Here is a 17,893-nt window from a genome sequence, read left to right on the forward strand (position 1 = left end):
AAACTGAATTGGGAGTTCAAAACAGGTCAACATTTTTCCAGACCTCTCAGCTATAGGGACACGTCCTTAAAAGGTTTTAGCTATATTAAGAGAAAAGCATAAGCCATATCTTGCAGTTGTTTTTTAAATGAAAAGAGACACATGCACACACATTAAGTAGGATAATCACTTACCATTGGACTTTTCACTATCTGCGGGTTTCATCTGAATAGGATGATGCATCTAAAATATAAATGAAAAGACAGTAAAGCAGGTTAGACAGTCACAAAGTCAAGCATTTTACTTTTATTGGCACTGCTGACTTTTGTTGCTCAGGGAGCTAAAACGATACACGATCAATATTAAACAGGCTGTCAAGTCAGAAAGATATAAATTTCAAATGATACCTTAATATTGGCTTTTAAATGAAAGTAAAATGTTAAAGGAGTATTTTATAACCAGCAAGCTTAACTCCCCCCCCCCAGTTTATTGGGCCCATAGGACTCATATAAACTTTAATTTGTTGTATTTAGTTTCAGAAGACCTCTCAAGTTACAGCCCTCGCTGGTTTATGGCATGCGTGATTTCTGTTTTACCAGCTTATAACTTTTCTTTCTTGAGTTTGTTAACAACTAGCAGAACAAAGACAAAATTCTAAAGTAATCTAACAAGTGTCAGGAAGCAACTACACGTCTTGATTTGTTTGGTTTAACAAATGAACTTTGGTTTGTGATTAAGAAGTGTATGATAACAACTCATCCAGTACCAAAGGGGAAAAGATTTGTGATTCCCATAGGTGTTGCTTGCTTAGTGACAGGCCTTCTCTTCAAAACACTTTAATCACTCATTCACCAAGCTGCCCTTAGGATGTGACTACAATCCTGGCCTCATCAAACCTCCTAATGCACTTTTCTTTTTCAACCTGTTTCTAAACAATAGGCAAACTCCCGTGTGTAGCCTTATATAGCAATTAACGCAATGTGCTATACACAAGGGCAATCTACATTCTCTCATTTGGAATGGCAGACTTTGCCTTTCAGAATGGGGCACTGCACCAGTCACTCCCCTGGCAGACTTTTACAAGACTTTTGATCTGAAAACACATTACAAACTGGAGCTTTTTCTTTTTGTTTTTTTACACCTTCCCCCAAATCTCCACCATGTACTCGTTTCTTAGCACGGTACAAGCACATAACAGCTATTAAGAGAATATATCTGAGGAGCTTCCAGAGCAATTTCGGTGTACAAATTCCCATTGCATCTCAGTGGTCATTTCTTATTGCTGCTCTCAAGCCTTAGGCACTGATCCTGAAAATTGTTCTATTGGGAAAGACACCTGAGGTCGCATAGAGATCTACGGACTTTAGTGGTGCTCTGCACATGATCAGGGGTGTGAAGACGCAGAGCTCATTGCAGGATTGGGGCCATAGACCTTTCTTCAGTAATTCCTCCACATTTCACACAGGCATGTTGAACGGTCTGTACTATTATTGAACTCTATGAGCGCAACAGGGCTTGTGCTGCCTGAAACCGTCAACTGCTATTCCAGCTTTATTTAAGAAAGATGCCAAATATGGAATTGGAAAATCAACAATTAAGCAGAAGATGGGAACTACACAATCATGTCAAATGTGCTTAGAGCCAGAGAGGAAGAGAAAATGACTAGCATGTGTGGTTTTTGGTAGTGGTATTTAGTTTTCAATGCTGTACTTGCTGGATTCCTTGGCAAGTAGAGAACATTATTGTGAATCTTCCATAGAATCTGCTCAAAGTTCAGAATGTCCCTCAGTCCCACAAATCAATACATTCCCTGCACTGCTTGCAAAACCTCTTCTGTTTCATCCCCTACAGTGCCTTAAGGAACAAACAGAGCCATATGGTGCACGTAGTCACCAGGATGTGTAAAATACTTCTATTTTAACAATCCTATTTTCTTTGATCCATTTATTTCCCAACTGGAGTCTAACAGCCCAGTGCCTGTCTGCCATCTTTCTGATTTTCATCTAATATCTAGGGAAGGGAAATGTCTATTATGCTCTGTTTCCTTTACCTGATGTTTAATTGTTATCTTGACATCAGCAATATTAAGGGAGATTTAGGTTAGATATTAGGAAAAATTTTCTAACTACAAGGATAGTGAAGCCCTGGAACAGGTTACCTGAGGAGGTTGAGAAAACCCCTTGGAAGTTTTTAAGAACAAGTTTAACAAACATCTGTCAGGGATGGTCAAGGTATACTTAATCCTGTCTCAATGTGGGGTGGGTTGGGTGAAAGGGGTAGACTAGATGACATTGTGAGGACCCTTTCAGTCCTATGTTTCTATGTGCACTGCAGAGGAATTTAAGTTCATGGGAATGTGGGAAAATGCATCACGCCCATCAAGGGGAAAAAAATCAAACAAGAAAAAAGTGGTGTAACTTGCTTAAATAAGCCCATTATCTGCATTGCCTCTTTGCTAAGCATTTGAAAGATGAAGTCATCAATGAGCTAAAGGAATTGTCTAGGGTGATGCAAGAGGGCGTAACTAGGAGCAATGAGCAAAGGAAAATTTAGGCTGACTGTTCCAGATATATTGTCTGACATTAAGGTCTTTAATGGAGAACATGAGGGAAGTGCTAGAATTCGCATTGCTTGGGTAATGTCAGATTGACAAAGCCCTGGAGAACATGCAGTCATGAAAAACCAACCCAACCTACCTATTACACTAGATGGGGAATCAAACTATCGTCCTGAATTTATACAGCACTTAATACTACAGCATCTAAGCAGATATATTTAGACCAGAACTGGTTCCATCTGTAATTTCTACAAGTTTAGGGTTCTAAAGTGAAGGATCTTTTTATTTTCATCCTAGAGAGGTTAGACATAGATGTCAATTGCAGATCAAGCTTATAAGGAAAATGTTCTTTGTAGTGGTTAGCATCAAAAAGCCATAATCATTTGGCACTTTATCACCAAAAGTAATGTTTTTCAGGGAGCCCAGAACTATGGGTGGCCTTCTTACCCCTCTGCCTTAGCAACAGAGAGACCTGCTGGAGCTAAACTAAGGGCTTGTCTTCACTACCGGGGTAAGCCGACCTAAGTTACACTACTCCAGCTACGTGAATAATGTACCTGGAGTCGATGTAGCTTAGGTTGACTTACCGCAGTGTCTTCACTGCGCTGAGTTGACGGGAGATGTTCTCTGGTCAACTTACCTTATTCTTCTCGGCGACGTGGAGTACCGGGGTCCACTGGAGAGTGCTCTGCCGACAATTTAGCGGGTCTAAGACCCGCTAAATTGACACCCGCTGCATCAATTGCAGCAGCGTCGATCTCCCTGGTAGTGAAGACAAGCTCTGAGTGACAGCTCCCTGTCAGTCTGTTAGCCAACCACACAATTTCCTCTAAAGCTCTGCCAGCTTTAACTGTGCCTTGCAGATAACACTTGATGCACCCTAGTTCCCGAACCTCCTTGAAATGGGTTGTTCACCAGTATCCAGCCCCATTACTAGACAGTCTCAGAGTTATGCACACCAGCCTGCTAGCTGAGCTGAGAAGTCACACTTTTGTATTCACACATTGAGAAGAACTTATAGTAAAACCAAGAATAAGTTTATGAAAAAACAGAGATACTAAACAAAGAGAATAGAAACAGATATGGTTACAAATAAAACAAAATAGATAAGTTCTAGTCTGGTAGAGTAGGTTAACTCTAGCAAATTAATCTTCTCTGAGACAGCCTTTTCCCTAAAACCTTTTCTGTAGCGCTTGTTGATATTCGGTCTGGAGAAGAGCTCTGTGTGACTCAAAAGCTTGTCTCTTTTACCAGCAGAAGCTTGTCCAATAAAAGATAGTACCTCACCCACCTTGTAACTTTCATCATGGCATAATTACCACTGATTTGCTATTAAGCCACTAGTTTGTCCTTTTTGCAAAAAAAATTCACAGTGCTACGCATGACTCAGTTGTGACTGTGGTTCGCACTGAACTTCAGAATTTTTCAATCAAAACTGTGGGCCTAATTCTCTCCTCACCAGCTGTAAATCAGGAGTAACTCCATTGTACTCAACCGAGTTACATTAGGGCCAACTAGCATAAGATCAGAATCAGGCCCTGTGAGAATAACCTGCAGAACATCCACAGTAAGGTGGGTACAAAACACAGCAACAGGGCATCTGGAAAGAAAACGGTGGTAAAAAATGTTACTGTTTCCTTACATGAGCGGGCTCATGTTGAAGCTTGTTTAACCCTAGCCATCACCAACTGATAAGTTAGCAACCTTTAACACTAGATTCAATAAAACATGCCATTTATAACTTGAAATGGGTTTTACAGAGTCACTGGTTCGCATCTCATTATTAAACTCATTGCTGACCTCTAGAGACAGCTACCGTGACAATACATATTATAAGCTCTCTACCCATAAAATATTTAAAAGTGTGTGTGTGGGGGGAATTGAATCTGGAAGTGGTGTGCAATGAATAAGAAAATTAAAGGGGGCAGAGACAAGGGCTAAATAGGTACTTTCCCTTCCCTCTACAATGAGCAAGAGAGAAAATAATTGGAGCATTTTATAACTTGCTTGTATAACTGTAGGCTATAAAGTAATAAAATAGCTGCGCTTTCTGAGGTCCTCCAAAAGATTACAGATAATATAAACCTGTTTCAAATTAGATGCCACCCACTAGAATCATGTCATCTACTGAAATGAAGGATTTCATGTGTTATCAGAAAGCAGTTATTTTAGATATACATCAGAAAGCCATACACTTATGTATCTCCAGGTGAGTGATTTCTCAATATGTCATGCTTTCATAACTAAAAACAGTGGAGACGCTTTTCTGTGGCTTCAAGGAAGCATTGCTTATAAAAGTTCAGTATTTATGAGAATGATTTTGCAGGTAATAAATAGGGAAGAAACAAAGTAATGCAGGTAAAAAAAATTGCACATCAACAATACCCTGAATGCACTTCAGACCCCATGGTAAAAGGAAGCAACTGGTATTTTCTATCATCAAGGTTGACTGAAGAACAGCCTCCCAAGAGATCTGGTAGAAGCCCCATGTCTCTCTGAAACCAAACTGGAGAAATATACCGTAATAATGAACAATCCTGCATTGTCAAGGTTTTCTGTAGCTCCACTGATGTGCATGATGCTAGACAGACAACAACAATAACTAGCTCTTATGTAGTGCTTTACAGAGGAAGCAAGCATTATTACCCCTATTTTTCAGATGAGGAAACTGAGGCGCAGAGAGGTAAAGTGACTTGCCCAAGGTGTGCCAGCAGCAGAGCCAGAAATAGAGCCCAAGACTCCTGAGTCCCCATACTGTGCGCTACCCACTAAACCACACAAGGTCACAGTGCAAAGTAGCATAAAAACTAGGACTCCAATCTGACAAATGGATACTAACATGGGTCCACATGGGAATTGGAACAACTGCTTGCAAGATGTGCAATCCAATTTAAGTTGATAGGAATTTTACTGTTGGCTTTTCTGGGATCAGGAGCAGACTCCAAGTCATGGCCTATAAATTAAAGATGACTAATTAGGTGCTTTTCATTCTTTTTTTCTGAGCAGGTACAACCATATGTAAATACAACTGTGCTGGAAAAAACTCTCTCAAAGGTACAGATCCTGTCTCGCTTTCAAGCCTCAAAGTCATCTTTTCAACAGTAATAACTCTACCTATTTACATTCTTGTCAAAACCATGTGACATCTGTAAGGGGGAAAAACAAGCAAGGTAAGAGTCTATTACTGGCAAAAGTTTTGCAAGGAAATTAGATTAACCTGGGTGGAATTCTATCTGGGAATTTGGAGTCTGTCGTGGTGATTAAGTCATCATTTCTGTCAGACTACTCTAATTGGCTGTCAAATACCATTCCACAGCCCCATCTGTAACTTGGCGTCCTAGTTATTCCGTGTATGTTACCTTCTGTATACAAAACAAATACCAAACAAGGAGGTGTGCACAATTTAGCATTTAGAAGAGTCATTAGCTGTGATTATTATTGTGTTTTCACATTGCACAACAACATAAGCTTACAGCTTGTTTTATTTATTCAAAGAATATTAAAAAACAGGTGTAGTCAAAAAGAGTGCGGAAGGTGAATTGGAGAGAATTCTCAGCAGACATTGGTATGCATTCAGTAACTGCCACACTAGCAGCAGTTGCTTAACACTTTCTTCAAGTGCCACGCACATACCGTACCATGAGTAGATTTTGGCCAATAGTCACTATTTTAGGATTCATTACAAAAAAAAATAAAAAATGATGTGGGATTATTTAGTCCCAATCAGGTACTTTAATTTCCATGCTTGATTATGGGGATCACCCACTTTCCAACCTGTCCTTGTTGTTTCTGATGCAAAAGAAAACCACAAACCAAGCAGTTCCATGTGTCCCTGTTGATCATCCTTTGGCTTCAACCAGTTCAACACTTTGGTCGCCCATGGGCCCCTACAATTCTGGGTGAAGGGAGGAGTTTCCTTCAGAGTTCAGCACAGTGTGACTCCAAGCAAGGGGCTTAGAAGAGCTGAGCATGCTGAGAGTGACCCTCTATCTCTGTGGCTCTTAATATTGCTCACTCCCCAGCCCTTAATCCTTTCAAAATCTCTAGCCCACCAATACCCCTCATTTCCCTGGAGCTCTTAACCCTATTCTTCCCATTTCATGGTCTCTCCTGTTACCTCTTCTCCTCTTGGCTCATCTGTCCCCCATTCCCCACTGCTGTTTGCGTTTTACTGTGCTCCCTCTTGTCTCACTCCTCACATCTCCTTGTTCTGCAGATCACCTCTGAAGAAAATATGATGTAACTCTTTGGACGATTAGGCCAAATGTTCTGGAGAGGCTTCAGAGAACTCCCCTAGGAGTTTACCAGAGTCACTATATAAGCAGTTCCAGGGATGAAGAGGAGTTCAGATACCTCCACACAGCCTGTTTTAACCAAGTCTGCCTACAAGGGAGGTGGGAAATAAAGGGACAATGGAAAAAGCAGGGGTAGTAGAGGATGATCAGAGGGTCAATAAAGCAAGAGGGGAGGAGAGAACTAAACAGATGAGAGAGGGGACTTGAAAAAAAATCTCAGGATGGGGACCAAAAGAAGAAAATCCCAGGATTCTTGTTAGTTATATAGACTTTTTTCCCTGCAGAACTTCAACTACATCAACGATGTCCTAACCATGCAAGGGGTGGAACAAAAAGCAACAGGATTAGACAGTGACAGTTTTCAGGCATCTTGTGATTTCTGTCCTTTCAAGGTCAGATCCTTAGTTGGGATAAATCAGTGTACTTCTACTAAAGTTAGTGGTGATTTACATCAGCTGAGAATCCGGCCCTGTCTTTCTATTTATAAAGGTGTGTGTGTGTGTGTGTGTGTAGGGGGGAAGCCAGGTCCTAAAAGTATATCTAAATCATTTTTTGAGGGGAGGACTATGGTATGTAGGCCTCTTGGGAAAAGTGGAATGGGGAGTACTGAAGACAGGGACAATATTTTAGAATGTGACAGATGTGGGGAGGCAACAGAAAGAGAAGGGGAAAATATAAGTGTAAGTGAATTGCCTAATTATAGCATAGGGAATATATTTCAGTTTTTTCCAAGCTACTGAGCCAATTAACCTGTGCTGTTAATTGGATTAGTAGTCCAAAGAAAAGTGAAACTGCACCCTCTACCTTTTATGATAGCCCTTTCCAGCACGTGAAAGTCATGGAAATTCTCCCCACCATTCCCCAAGAGAGAGAACCCTGCAAGAAATTAATCAGGCCCAGTGTTTTAAGAGAGCATAAGTTTTTCAGATCATTGTTCTTTATATATTATTTGTAGGACCATCCGCTATTTGCTAGGAGCTTTCCAAATACATAAGGATGGTCCCCGCTCAGAAGAGCTAACAGTCAGATTTTCACATCATTTCATTGGTGACCCATATTTTGTTTGCCTTTGCCAGTCACCAATTGTCTGAGTCCACAGTGACTTTCTGATTAGGGGAATTTTCCTATCTAAGAAAATTGTGTAGAACCACTTGGTTTGCACAAAATTCATTTGGCAATATGCTGCCAATATTGTAGTTATGACTCAAGAGCAACAGGCTCTACCGAGATGTACCTTCAGGGGAAGGTATACATTAGTTACTAAACAAATTTGACATCCACCCAAGATGTTATCAGTAAAACCAGACTTCAATGCAGTGGGTGTTCATGTAAAATGAATTATTAGCACTCTGAATATATAATGAATTTGTAAGCTGTAGAATATTCTCTATATTAACTGCGGTAACCAACAATGACTAAAAAAGGTCTGTTTCAAAGCCCACTGAAGACAGTGGAAAGACTCCTCTTGGCTTCAGTGGGCTTCCCTGATTAGAGAAGCATCGTTTAGTGGTTGGAGAAAGGACTCTGATTCCCTGCACTGGCTTGTTTAGGTAAGTTGCTTTTTCCTCAGTTTATCAATCTGTAAAAAAGAGTTTAATATGTTGCTACCACACTGGTGTGTTGTCAGGCTCAATCAATTAATATGTGTAATGCGTTCATAAGAAATATCTTCCATTCACAAGTCCATAAGCCACGTTCTTTGTTCTGTGTCTGTACAACACCTAGCACAAAGGTCTCCAGGTCCATGACTGGGGCTCCTAGATGTTAATGCCATACGAACAAAGAAAAGCTTTAACATATCCATATATGTGAATAGGGTTAGGGTTAGTGCACAACAAATATAGTCCCTGTCACAATGCATAACATCATTATGTTCTATTCAGAACACAGGAACAAGCCAAGAGCTCGTTTCAACAAGTTGTTTCTTTTATACGAGAATATTGACACTGCTGAAATTCAATGACTTTTGGAGGTTTTCCAAGTCAGTCATTTGAAAAACACAAATGCATCCGATGAAGTGAGCTGTAGCTCACGAAAGCTTATGCTCTAATAAATTTGTTAGTCTCTAAGGTGCCACCGGTACTCCTTTTCTTTTTGCGAATACAGACTAACTCGGCTGCTACTCTGAAACTTGAAAAACACAGTATATTTCATATTTTAATATTCAAGTTAAATTGAACATGAACTTGAGCGACTTAAAATAATGCTGCGCTTTAAAATAAATGCATATCAAATTGAGATATATATTGAATGGTAAATACCATACGTCTCCCCAAACAACAGCTTGCATTTCTTTTGGTAAATATTCCTGATATTTTATTAAGCGTCTTGTAATCTACTTTGGATAAAGATACTACGTACCCGAGCACCTGGTTTAAAGCTAAACTAACAATCATTTCACTCAGCTGACCCCTGATGTAAACGAGTAGTGTGGTCATATCATCTGCAGACCTGAACTGAAATTCGTATTCTAATGATCCCTTCCACAGTTTACCTCCCACATCCTGCTGTTCTGCCAGCCACCTTTATAAATTAGCATATAACACTTTGTCTTCTTTAAAAATTATAACCTCACACCCCCCACCTCCAGTCTGGTGGTTTTAGAAATGACAACTTCATTTCATAATGTACACTCCCGTTCATTGAATCCCCTCACTCCTTTCCACCCACCCATGTTGCTGTGACTTTGGGACATATGCAAGTCAGATAGAAGTACCTCCCTTCCTTAACTTCGCTCTGACATTTTCCCTTCATAATCATCTACAAACAAAAATGATTAACTATCTTTTCTTCAGACAAATGAGCCTTTACAAAACCCATTCAATCATAAAAATAATATCAAGTTGGATTCTACATCTTGTTTGGAATAATGCCTTGGGGCTACTTTGTGTTATCCGTGCTTAAAAAACAAACCCATTAAAACATCTGAGCAAAACACCAGATATTGTTTTAACAGTGATATTTATTCATCTCATCTGTGGCAGCAATAACTTTTGTTGACATTTTGCCAATTGAAGTTTGCACTCCAATATTTTCTTCCTTCGTCACACTACTACAGCACCATCCATCCAAAGATCACAGAGCGCTTCACTAATCATCAAATGAGCCCCATAGTTCCCTTTGAGGTATGGTATATAATTATCCCTACTTCTGAAGAAAATGAAAATGAAGCACAATGAGGTGATGGCCAAGGTAATACAGTGAGTCATTGCCAAAGCGTGGATTAGAACCCAGGCGTCACTGCTCTGCCTATCTATGGTTCTTATACAGCCCCTATGACCTTAGTATATAAATTCTTCACCATCTCTAATATATTGGTATTTAATGTATGAGGTAGGGTTGTGCAATTATCCCTATTTTATACGCGACACAGAGGAACTTAGGGTATGTCTACACTGCACAGTAAGCCCAGGTCTGTGGGACCTGGGCTTATGGACTTGCTGTTAGCAAGTCTGTGCTTGGGTGTCCACACTGCATGGTAAATCTGGATTTATAATTGCTTGGCCCAGTTCTCACAGCCATGCTAATGCACCCAGACCTTCTTACTCAGGTCTGTGGAGTGATCTGCATCTACTCTGCAAAATAAGAGGGTTTGGACCCAAGTCACAGCAGGACATGGACTCTGATTAACCCCACCTAGCTGTGTCCTAGGACTTGGGTGCTTGCTGACCCAAGTCAGAATGATTTGTGTGTGGACAGAAGGGCCCTTGGGCTTAGTATGCAGTGTAGCTCTACCCTCAGTGACTTTCCCAAGGTCACACAGGTAACCAGTGGCAGAGCAGGGATGTGAACCCAGGTCTCTCAAATCTCAGAATCAGTGGGTCATCATTCCTACAAGAACTATCACCAGAAGGGCACCAGGCCTCCTTACTGCCATTGGGTAAAGTTTTCAAAGGCGCTTAAGTGATTTAGAATCCCAAGTCCCATTTCCAAAAGTGACTTAAGTACTTAGGAGCCTAAGTCTTATTGCATGCCACTCAGGTACTTTGAAACTGTACCCTGTAACTCCCTACTCAGAGCTATTAAATGTACCCGTTAGTGGATTCATTTCATTTTCTCTTCACTAGCTAGTTTGCATCCCTTTACCGTAAAGAATACTAGCATCACATGAGGAGAAGTGTCTCACAGAAAGGAAAAATACTGAACTTCACTAGAATCCGGAGACAAACAACTAAAATGACTATAGGATTGCAGTATGCAGCTGTGTGCAAGCACACTGCGATCTCCTTACGTGCCACTTTCAAATGTGTACACAACTGCCTGTTTTGCACGAGGAAAAGAACAACTCACGAGTACAACTAGGAAACTCAGGCCATAAGAACACCCCCTAATTTTTTATTCTCAAGCTCTGACCAGCATTTCAGACTTTGGCATGCATTCCAAATCAATGGTAATGTTTTCAATGAAGTAGTTTTTGAATCATGTGAGTGCAAAAGGACCACGTTCTTGGATGGAAAACAGGGCTGGAGCAAAGCAATCCAGGGGCCCCAGACATGCCATAACATAAGGCCTACCTACGTCTCTACTCTATAGCCCCCCAGAACGGCAGCAGAATGGAGTCCCTATGTTCTCCCCAGGAGTGGGGGTACTTATTCCAGCAGCAGGGCATATACACTTGAGTGAGCGGGACAAATCTGCTGTTCTCTTCTCCTTCCACATGCAGAGTCCTCTGCTGGATAGGTGTTGCTGGGGGCTCCCCCAGAGCAGTGGCTCTTGGCATTAACACCCCCCTGAGATGAACAGGACAGTTCTCCCTTTTCAGAGCTATCATTTCTGGCTCTCTGTAGACTCCGGAAGAGGACCCCCACACTGGTTACACTGGGGTCACGTTTTCAACATTTTCCTTGCAATCATGCTGGCTAAAACCTTATTTTGACCTTGCTCCTTAAATGAAAGCTGAGATTCCAGCCTTATCAGGTGACTGCAGGAGTTGAGGCACTAGGCACTGTAAGACAGTGCCTAGGCTTTAATCTGGCCCTGGGGAAACTCTCTCTTTTTCATGCTCTGAGTCCACAAAAACAGCTACATTTAATTTTACCAGTTTACCAAAGAGAATTCACTCTCAGGCTAGGAATAATCAAGCAAAATTTTTAGCCCAAATAAAAGCTTTTTAGAAAAAAAAAACCTAACAGAAAATAGTGTCTTCTATAATGAAAGTTCCTGCTCAGCTAGGACTTAGAACATTCCTACTGTGACACAAAGATGCCTATCGTGTAGGAGCTTCATTTGACCATATCACTTTGTTCTGCACTTTTCTGCGTAAGCACCTTTGTAAGCACCTTCCCCAGCACATGGGGAAATCATGATACGATTACTGAAGTGCGACATATCCCATACCTCAAGCTGTATCACTGCAAAGATCAAACTAACACTTTAAAATGAACAACCAGGTGGCAAAAATGTGAAAGGCAGCAACATAGGGCAAGAAAGTATACCTCTGGGCTCCCTTTTTTCAGTGACAACACCCCAGATCCAGTTGTCTTCTCCTTCATTTGTGACTTCTCTAAGTCTCTGGGACACAGCCACCTCCAACCACTCCTTCTGTTTCGCACCAGGGGGTTTCTATTAGATGTTAGTTCATCTTACCAGCAAACCTTCTGCCTGATTCGCTGTGCAGAATGAAAGGTCACCTTGGACCACTGGCTCACTTAGTCTTCTGTCAGAATGTGAAGTCTATTATTTAACTCAAAACTAAAATTCTAGCTTGTTTTATTATATATATATATATATACACACACACCTTTTAAAGCATTGCTATTGGAGTACTTAATATTTGCATTACAATATAACAGCAAGAACATCTTATATTTAAAGAATATGATCATGATAAGCCTAAAATAGGCAAAAAGATAATGTCCATTGAAATGCTTCCTTTCAAATTAGAAAGGAGGGCATGAAGGTTTATAGAAAGTCTTAGTGGTGTTGATGTGGACCTTCTGCACTTTTCACTTAGAAAAGGCGAGGAAGAGCTTTGAGCCAGGAACTCATTTCTTTATTCACAATTCCTGTTTCTCCAGTGCAAATCGGTCAACCTTTCTCCTCATTACCAACTGAATACTAAGGCCTAGTCTACACTCCGAGTTGAGGTCAAATTTATCTCGATTTAACCCTGCACCCGTCCACACAACGAACCTCTTTTTTCCGACTTAAAGGGCTCTTAAAATCGATTTCTTTACTCCACCCCTGACGAGGGGATAAGCGCTGAAATCCGCCTTGCCGGGTCGAATTTGGGGTACTGTGGACGCAATTCGATGGTATCACAGAGCTATCCCAGAGCACTCAGTTGTGACCGCTCTGGACAGCACTCTCAACTCAGATGCACTGGCCAGGTAGACAGGAAAAGGCCCGCGAACTTTTGAATCTCATTTCCTGTTTGGCCAGAATGGTGAGCTCACCTGCACAGGTCACCATGCAGAGCTCATCATCACAGGAGACCATGCAGTCCCAGAATCACCGAAGAGCTCCAGCCTGGACCGAACGGGAGGTACGGGATCGCTGTATGGGGAGACAAATCTGTGCTGGAAGAACTCCATTTGAAAAGACGAAATGCCAAAATATTTGAAAAAATTTCCAATGGCATGAGGACAGAGGCTATAACAGGGACCCTCAGCAGTGCCGCGTGAAAATTAAGGAGCTCAGGCAAGCCTACCAAAAAAACAGAGAGGCAATCGGCCGCTCTGGTTCAGAGCCCCAGACATGCCGCTTCCATGATGAGCTGCATGCCATTCTAGGGGGTGCAGCCACCACTACCCTAACCCTGTGCTTTGACTCCATCCAATGAGTGGGAGGCAACATGGAAGCGGGTTTTGGGGGCGAGGAAGATGATGATGATGAGGAGGTTGTAGATAGCTCACAGCAAGGAAGCTGAGAAACCGGTTTCCCCAACAGCCAGGATTGGTTTATCACCCTGGACCTGGACCCAGTACCCCCTGAACCCACTCAAGGCGGGCTCCTGGACCCTGAAGGTGGAGAAGGGACCTCTGGTGAGTGTACCTTTGTAAATAGTATACATGGTTTAAAAGCAAGCATGTTTAATGATTAATTTGCCCTGGCATTCGTGGCCAGTACAGCTACTGGAAAAGTCTGTTAACGTGTCTGGGGATGGAGTGGAAATCCTCCAGGGACATCTCCATAAAGCTCTCCTAGATGTACTCCCAAAGCCTTTGCAAAAGGTTTCTGGGAAGGGCAGCCTTATTCCGTCCTCCATGGTAGGACACTTTACCACGCCAGGCCAGTAGCAAGTAGTTGGGAATCATTCCAGAACAAAGCATTGCAGTGTATAGTCCCGGTGTTTGCTGGCATTCAAACAACATCCATTCTTTATCTCTCTGTGTTACCCTCAGGGGAGTGATATCATTAACGGTCACCTGGTTGAAATACGGTGGTTTTAGTAAGCGGACATTCAGAGGTGCCCGATCCTGCTGGGCTGTTTGCCTGTGGCCGAACAGAAATCTTCCCCACTATTAGCAACACGGTGGGGGGAGGGATGAAGCCATCATCCCAGAGAATTGGGTGTGTGTGTGGGGGTGGAGGGTTAGTTGGATTTCTGCTGCACGTGAACCCGGAAACCACAGCCCCTCCTTTTAAATTGCCAACCCATTTTTAATGGCCCACTCAACGGCTACTTCATATGAGAAATGAGGGCACTGCTGTTTGAAACCATTCCCACATGTTCTGAAGGTTAAAGAAGCCAAAAGACTGTGGCTTACAATGGCTGCCTGCAAGCCGAATTCTGCTGCCCGGCCCTGCCTGAGTGATCTCTCACACCAAACAGGCATACCCTCAATAAGAGGCAAAATTCAACCTTGTAATGAAAGCACATGTGCTATGTAATGTTAACAGCAAGGTTTACTGTGAAAGAGTGTACCCATTCTTCTATAAAATGTGTCTTTTTAACTACCACTCTCCCTTTTTTTCTCCCGCCACCAGCTACATATGTTTCTCCTTCCCAGAGGCTAGCGAAGATTAGAAGGCAAAAAAACTGCACTCGTGATGAAATGTTCCCTGACCTCATGCTGTCCTCCCACACTGACAGAGCACAGCAAAATACATGAAGGCAGACAATCTCAGAGTGCAGGAAAACACAATATGACTGAGAGGAGAGGTAGTGGGCTCAAGATGGTAGGTGGCGTCAGCTTGCTGAAAGAAGGCAGGAGTCAATGCTGAGGCTGCTGGAGGATCAGACTCATATGCTCCAGCGTATGGTTGAGCTGCAGGAAAGGCAGCAGGAGCACAGACCGCCGCTACAGCCCCTGTGTAACCAACCACCCTCCTCCCCAAGTTCCATAGCCTCCTCACCCAGACGCCCAAGAACGCGGTGGGGGGGGGCCGTTGGCCACCTAGCCACTCCACCCCAGAGGATTGCCCAAGCAACAGAAGGCTGGCATTCAATAAGTTTTAAAGTGCTGTGTGGCCTTGTCCTTCCCTCCTCCACCACCCCTCCTGGACTACCTTGGCAGTTATCCCCCTATTTGTGTGATGAATTAATAAAGAATGCATGAATGTGAAGCAACAATGACTTTATTGCCTCTGCAAGCGGTGATCCAAGGGGGGAGGGAAGGGTGCTTAGCTTACAGGAAAGTAGAGTGAAACTGGGGGCAGGGGGGTGCTTCCATCAAGGAGAAACAAACAGAACTTTCACACCATAGCCTGGCCATTTCTGAAACTGGTTTTCAAAGCTTCTCTGATGCGCACCACACCCTCCTGTACTCTTCTAACCACCCTGGTGTCTGGCTGTGTGTAATCAGTGGCCAGGCAATTTGCCTCAACCTCCCACCCCGCCATAAATGTCTCCCCCTTACTCTCACAGATATTGTGGAGCGCACAGCAAGCAGCAATAACGATGGGAATATTGGTTTCACTGAGGTCTAACTGAGTCAGTAAACTGCACCAGCATGCTTTTAAACCCTAAAAATGTACATTCTACCACCATTCTGCACTTGCTCAGCCTATAGTTGAATAGCTCCTGACTACTGTCCAGGATGCCTGTGTATGGCTTCATGAGCCACGGCATTAAGGGATAGGCTGGGTCCCCAAGGATAAATATAGGCATTTCAACATCCCCAATGGTTATTTTCTGGTCTGGAAAGTAAGTCCCTTGCTGCAGCTGTTCAAACAGACCAGAGTTCCAGAAGATGTGAGCGTCATGTACCTTTCCCGGCCATCCCACGTTGAAGTTGGTGAAACGTCCCTTGTGATCCACCAGTGCTTGCAGCATCATTGAAAAGTACCCCTTTCAGTTTATGTACTCGCTGCGTTGGTGCTCCAGTGCCAAGATAGAGATATGGGTTCCATCTATCACCCCACCACAGTTAGGGAATCCCATTGCAGCAAGGCCATCCACTATGACCTGCTCATTTCCCGGAGTCACTACCCTTGATATCAGCAGCTCAGTGATAGCGTTCGCTACTTGCATCACAGCAGCCCCCACAGTAGATTTGCCCACTCCAAATTGATTCCCGACTGACCGGTAGCTGTCTGGCATTGCAAGCTTCCACAGGGCTATCACCACTCACCTCTCAACTCTGAGGGCTGCTCTCATCTTGGTATTCTTGCACTTCAGGGCAGCGAAAAGCAAGTCACAAAGTTCCATGAAAGTGCCCTTACGCATGCGAAAGTTTCACAGCCACTGGGAATTGTCCCAGACTTTGAACACTATGCGGTCCCACCAGTCTGTGCTTGCTTCCCAGGCCCAGAATTGGCGTTCCACGCCATGAACCTGCCCAACTGACACCATGATGTGCACATTGCAGAGGCCCATACTTTGTGAGAAGTCTACGTCCATGTCCTCATCACTCTTGTCACCGTGCTGATGTCGCTTCCTCCTCGCCTGGTTTCGCTTTTCTTGCAGGTTATGGTTCTGCATATCCTATTGGATAACGTGTGAGGTATTTATAGTGCTCATAATTGCCGCAGTGATCTGAGTGGGCTCCATGTTCCCAGTGCTATGGCATCTGCACTGAAAAAAAGGCGCGAAACGATTGCCTGCCATTGCTCTGATGGAGGGAGGGGCAACTGACAATGTGGCTTACAGGGAATTAAAATCAACAAAGGGAATGGCTTTGCATCAAGGAGAAACAGAATGGCCCCCTCAAGGATAGAACTCAAAACCCTGGGTTTAGCAGGTCGTTGATTTCACGGCGGGAGGGAGGAAGGGAGGAGAATACAAAACAAATCTGGTCTATTTCTTGTTTTGATCCACTTCATCTATCCTTGTACATCTTGCTGGCAGCAGACGGTGCAGTATGACTGCTGGCCATCGTCATCTCCTAGGTGCTCGGCAGAAGACGGTGCAGTAGGACTGCCGGCAGGATTGAATCGCCATGAGACTAAACTTAAAAGGGAAATGACCTGGCTGAGTCACTACCATATTTGCCCAGGTGCCCCTGACTGACCTCATCGAGGTTGGCTAAAAGAGCACCCTGGAGTATGGCGACAATGGCTACCAGTCATACTGCATTGTCTGCTGCCAAAAGGCAATGAGCTGCTGCTGTGTAGCAATGCAGTACCGCATCTGTCAGCACTAAGGAGATATATGGTGACAGTGAGCTGAGTGGACTCCATGATTGCTGTAGTATGGCGTCTGCACGGGTAACCCAGGAAAAAAGGTGTGAAACGATTGTCTGCCATTGCTTTCATGGAGAGAGGGAAGGGGGTGCCTGACGATATGTACCCAGAACCACCCCCGACAATGTTTTTGCCCCATCAGGCATTTGTATTTCTACCCAGAATTCAAATGGGCGGCGGAGACTGCAGGAACTGTGGGATAGCTACCCACAGTGCAATGCTCCGGAAGTCGACGGTTGCCTCGGTACTGTGGATGCACTCCATCAACTAAATGCACTTAGAGCATTTGTGTGGGGACACACACAATCCACTGTATAAAAACGCTTTCTACAAAACCGACTTCTAGAAATTTGACTAATTTCGTAGTGTATGCATAGCCTAAGTCCCTTCCAGATTTCTTAGAAAGTCTTGAATGGGCCCCCCCAAACTACCTTGGAATGTGCAAGTTTATAAAACAATTTCAAGATTTCAAGGACTAGCCACGGTCTTTAGCCGA

General features: G+C 43.2%; 1 protein-coding gene across 43 annotated transcripts in view; it reads right to left on the reverse strand.

The window, feature by feature from the left end:
* CELF2 (CUGBP Elav-like family member 2) overlaps positions 1 to 17,893 on the reverse strand; it is a 549,658-nt gene that overhangs the window by 82,065 nt on the left and 449,700 nt on the right. For all 43 annotated transcript variants that reach the window (XM_043498695.1, XM_043498655.1, XM_043498679.1 and 40 more), the window contains one exon: positions 174 to 222. In XM_043498695.1, the coding sequence (XP_043354630.1) occupies positions 174 to 222 (49 nt within the window). The remainder of the gene's footprint in view (positions 1 to 173; positions 223 to 17,893) is intronic.

The sequence above is a fragment of the Dermochelys coriacea genome, chromosome 1 (genome assembly GCF_009764565.3).
Source record: "Dermochelys coriacea isolate rDerCor1 chromosome 1, rDerCor1.pri.v4, whole genome shotgun sequence".
Classification (NCBI taxonomy): domain Eukaryota; kingdom Metazoa; phylum Chordata; order Testudines; family Dermochelyidae; genus Dermochelys; species Dermochelys coriacea.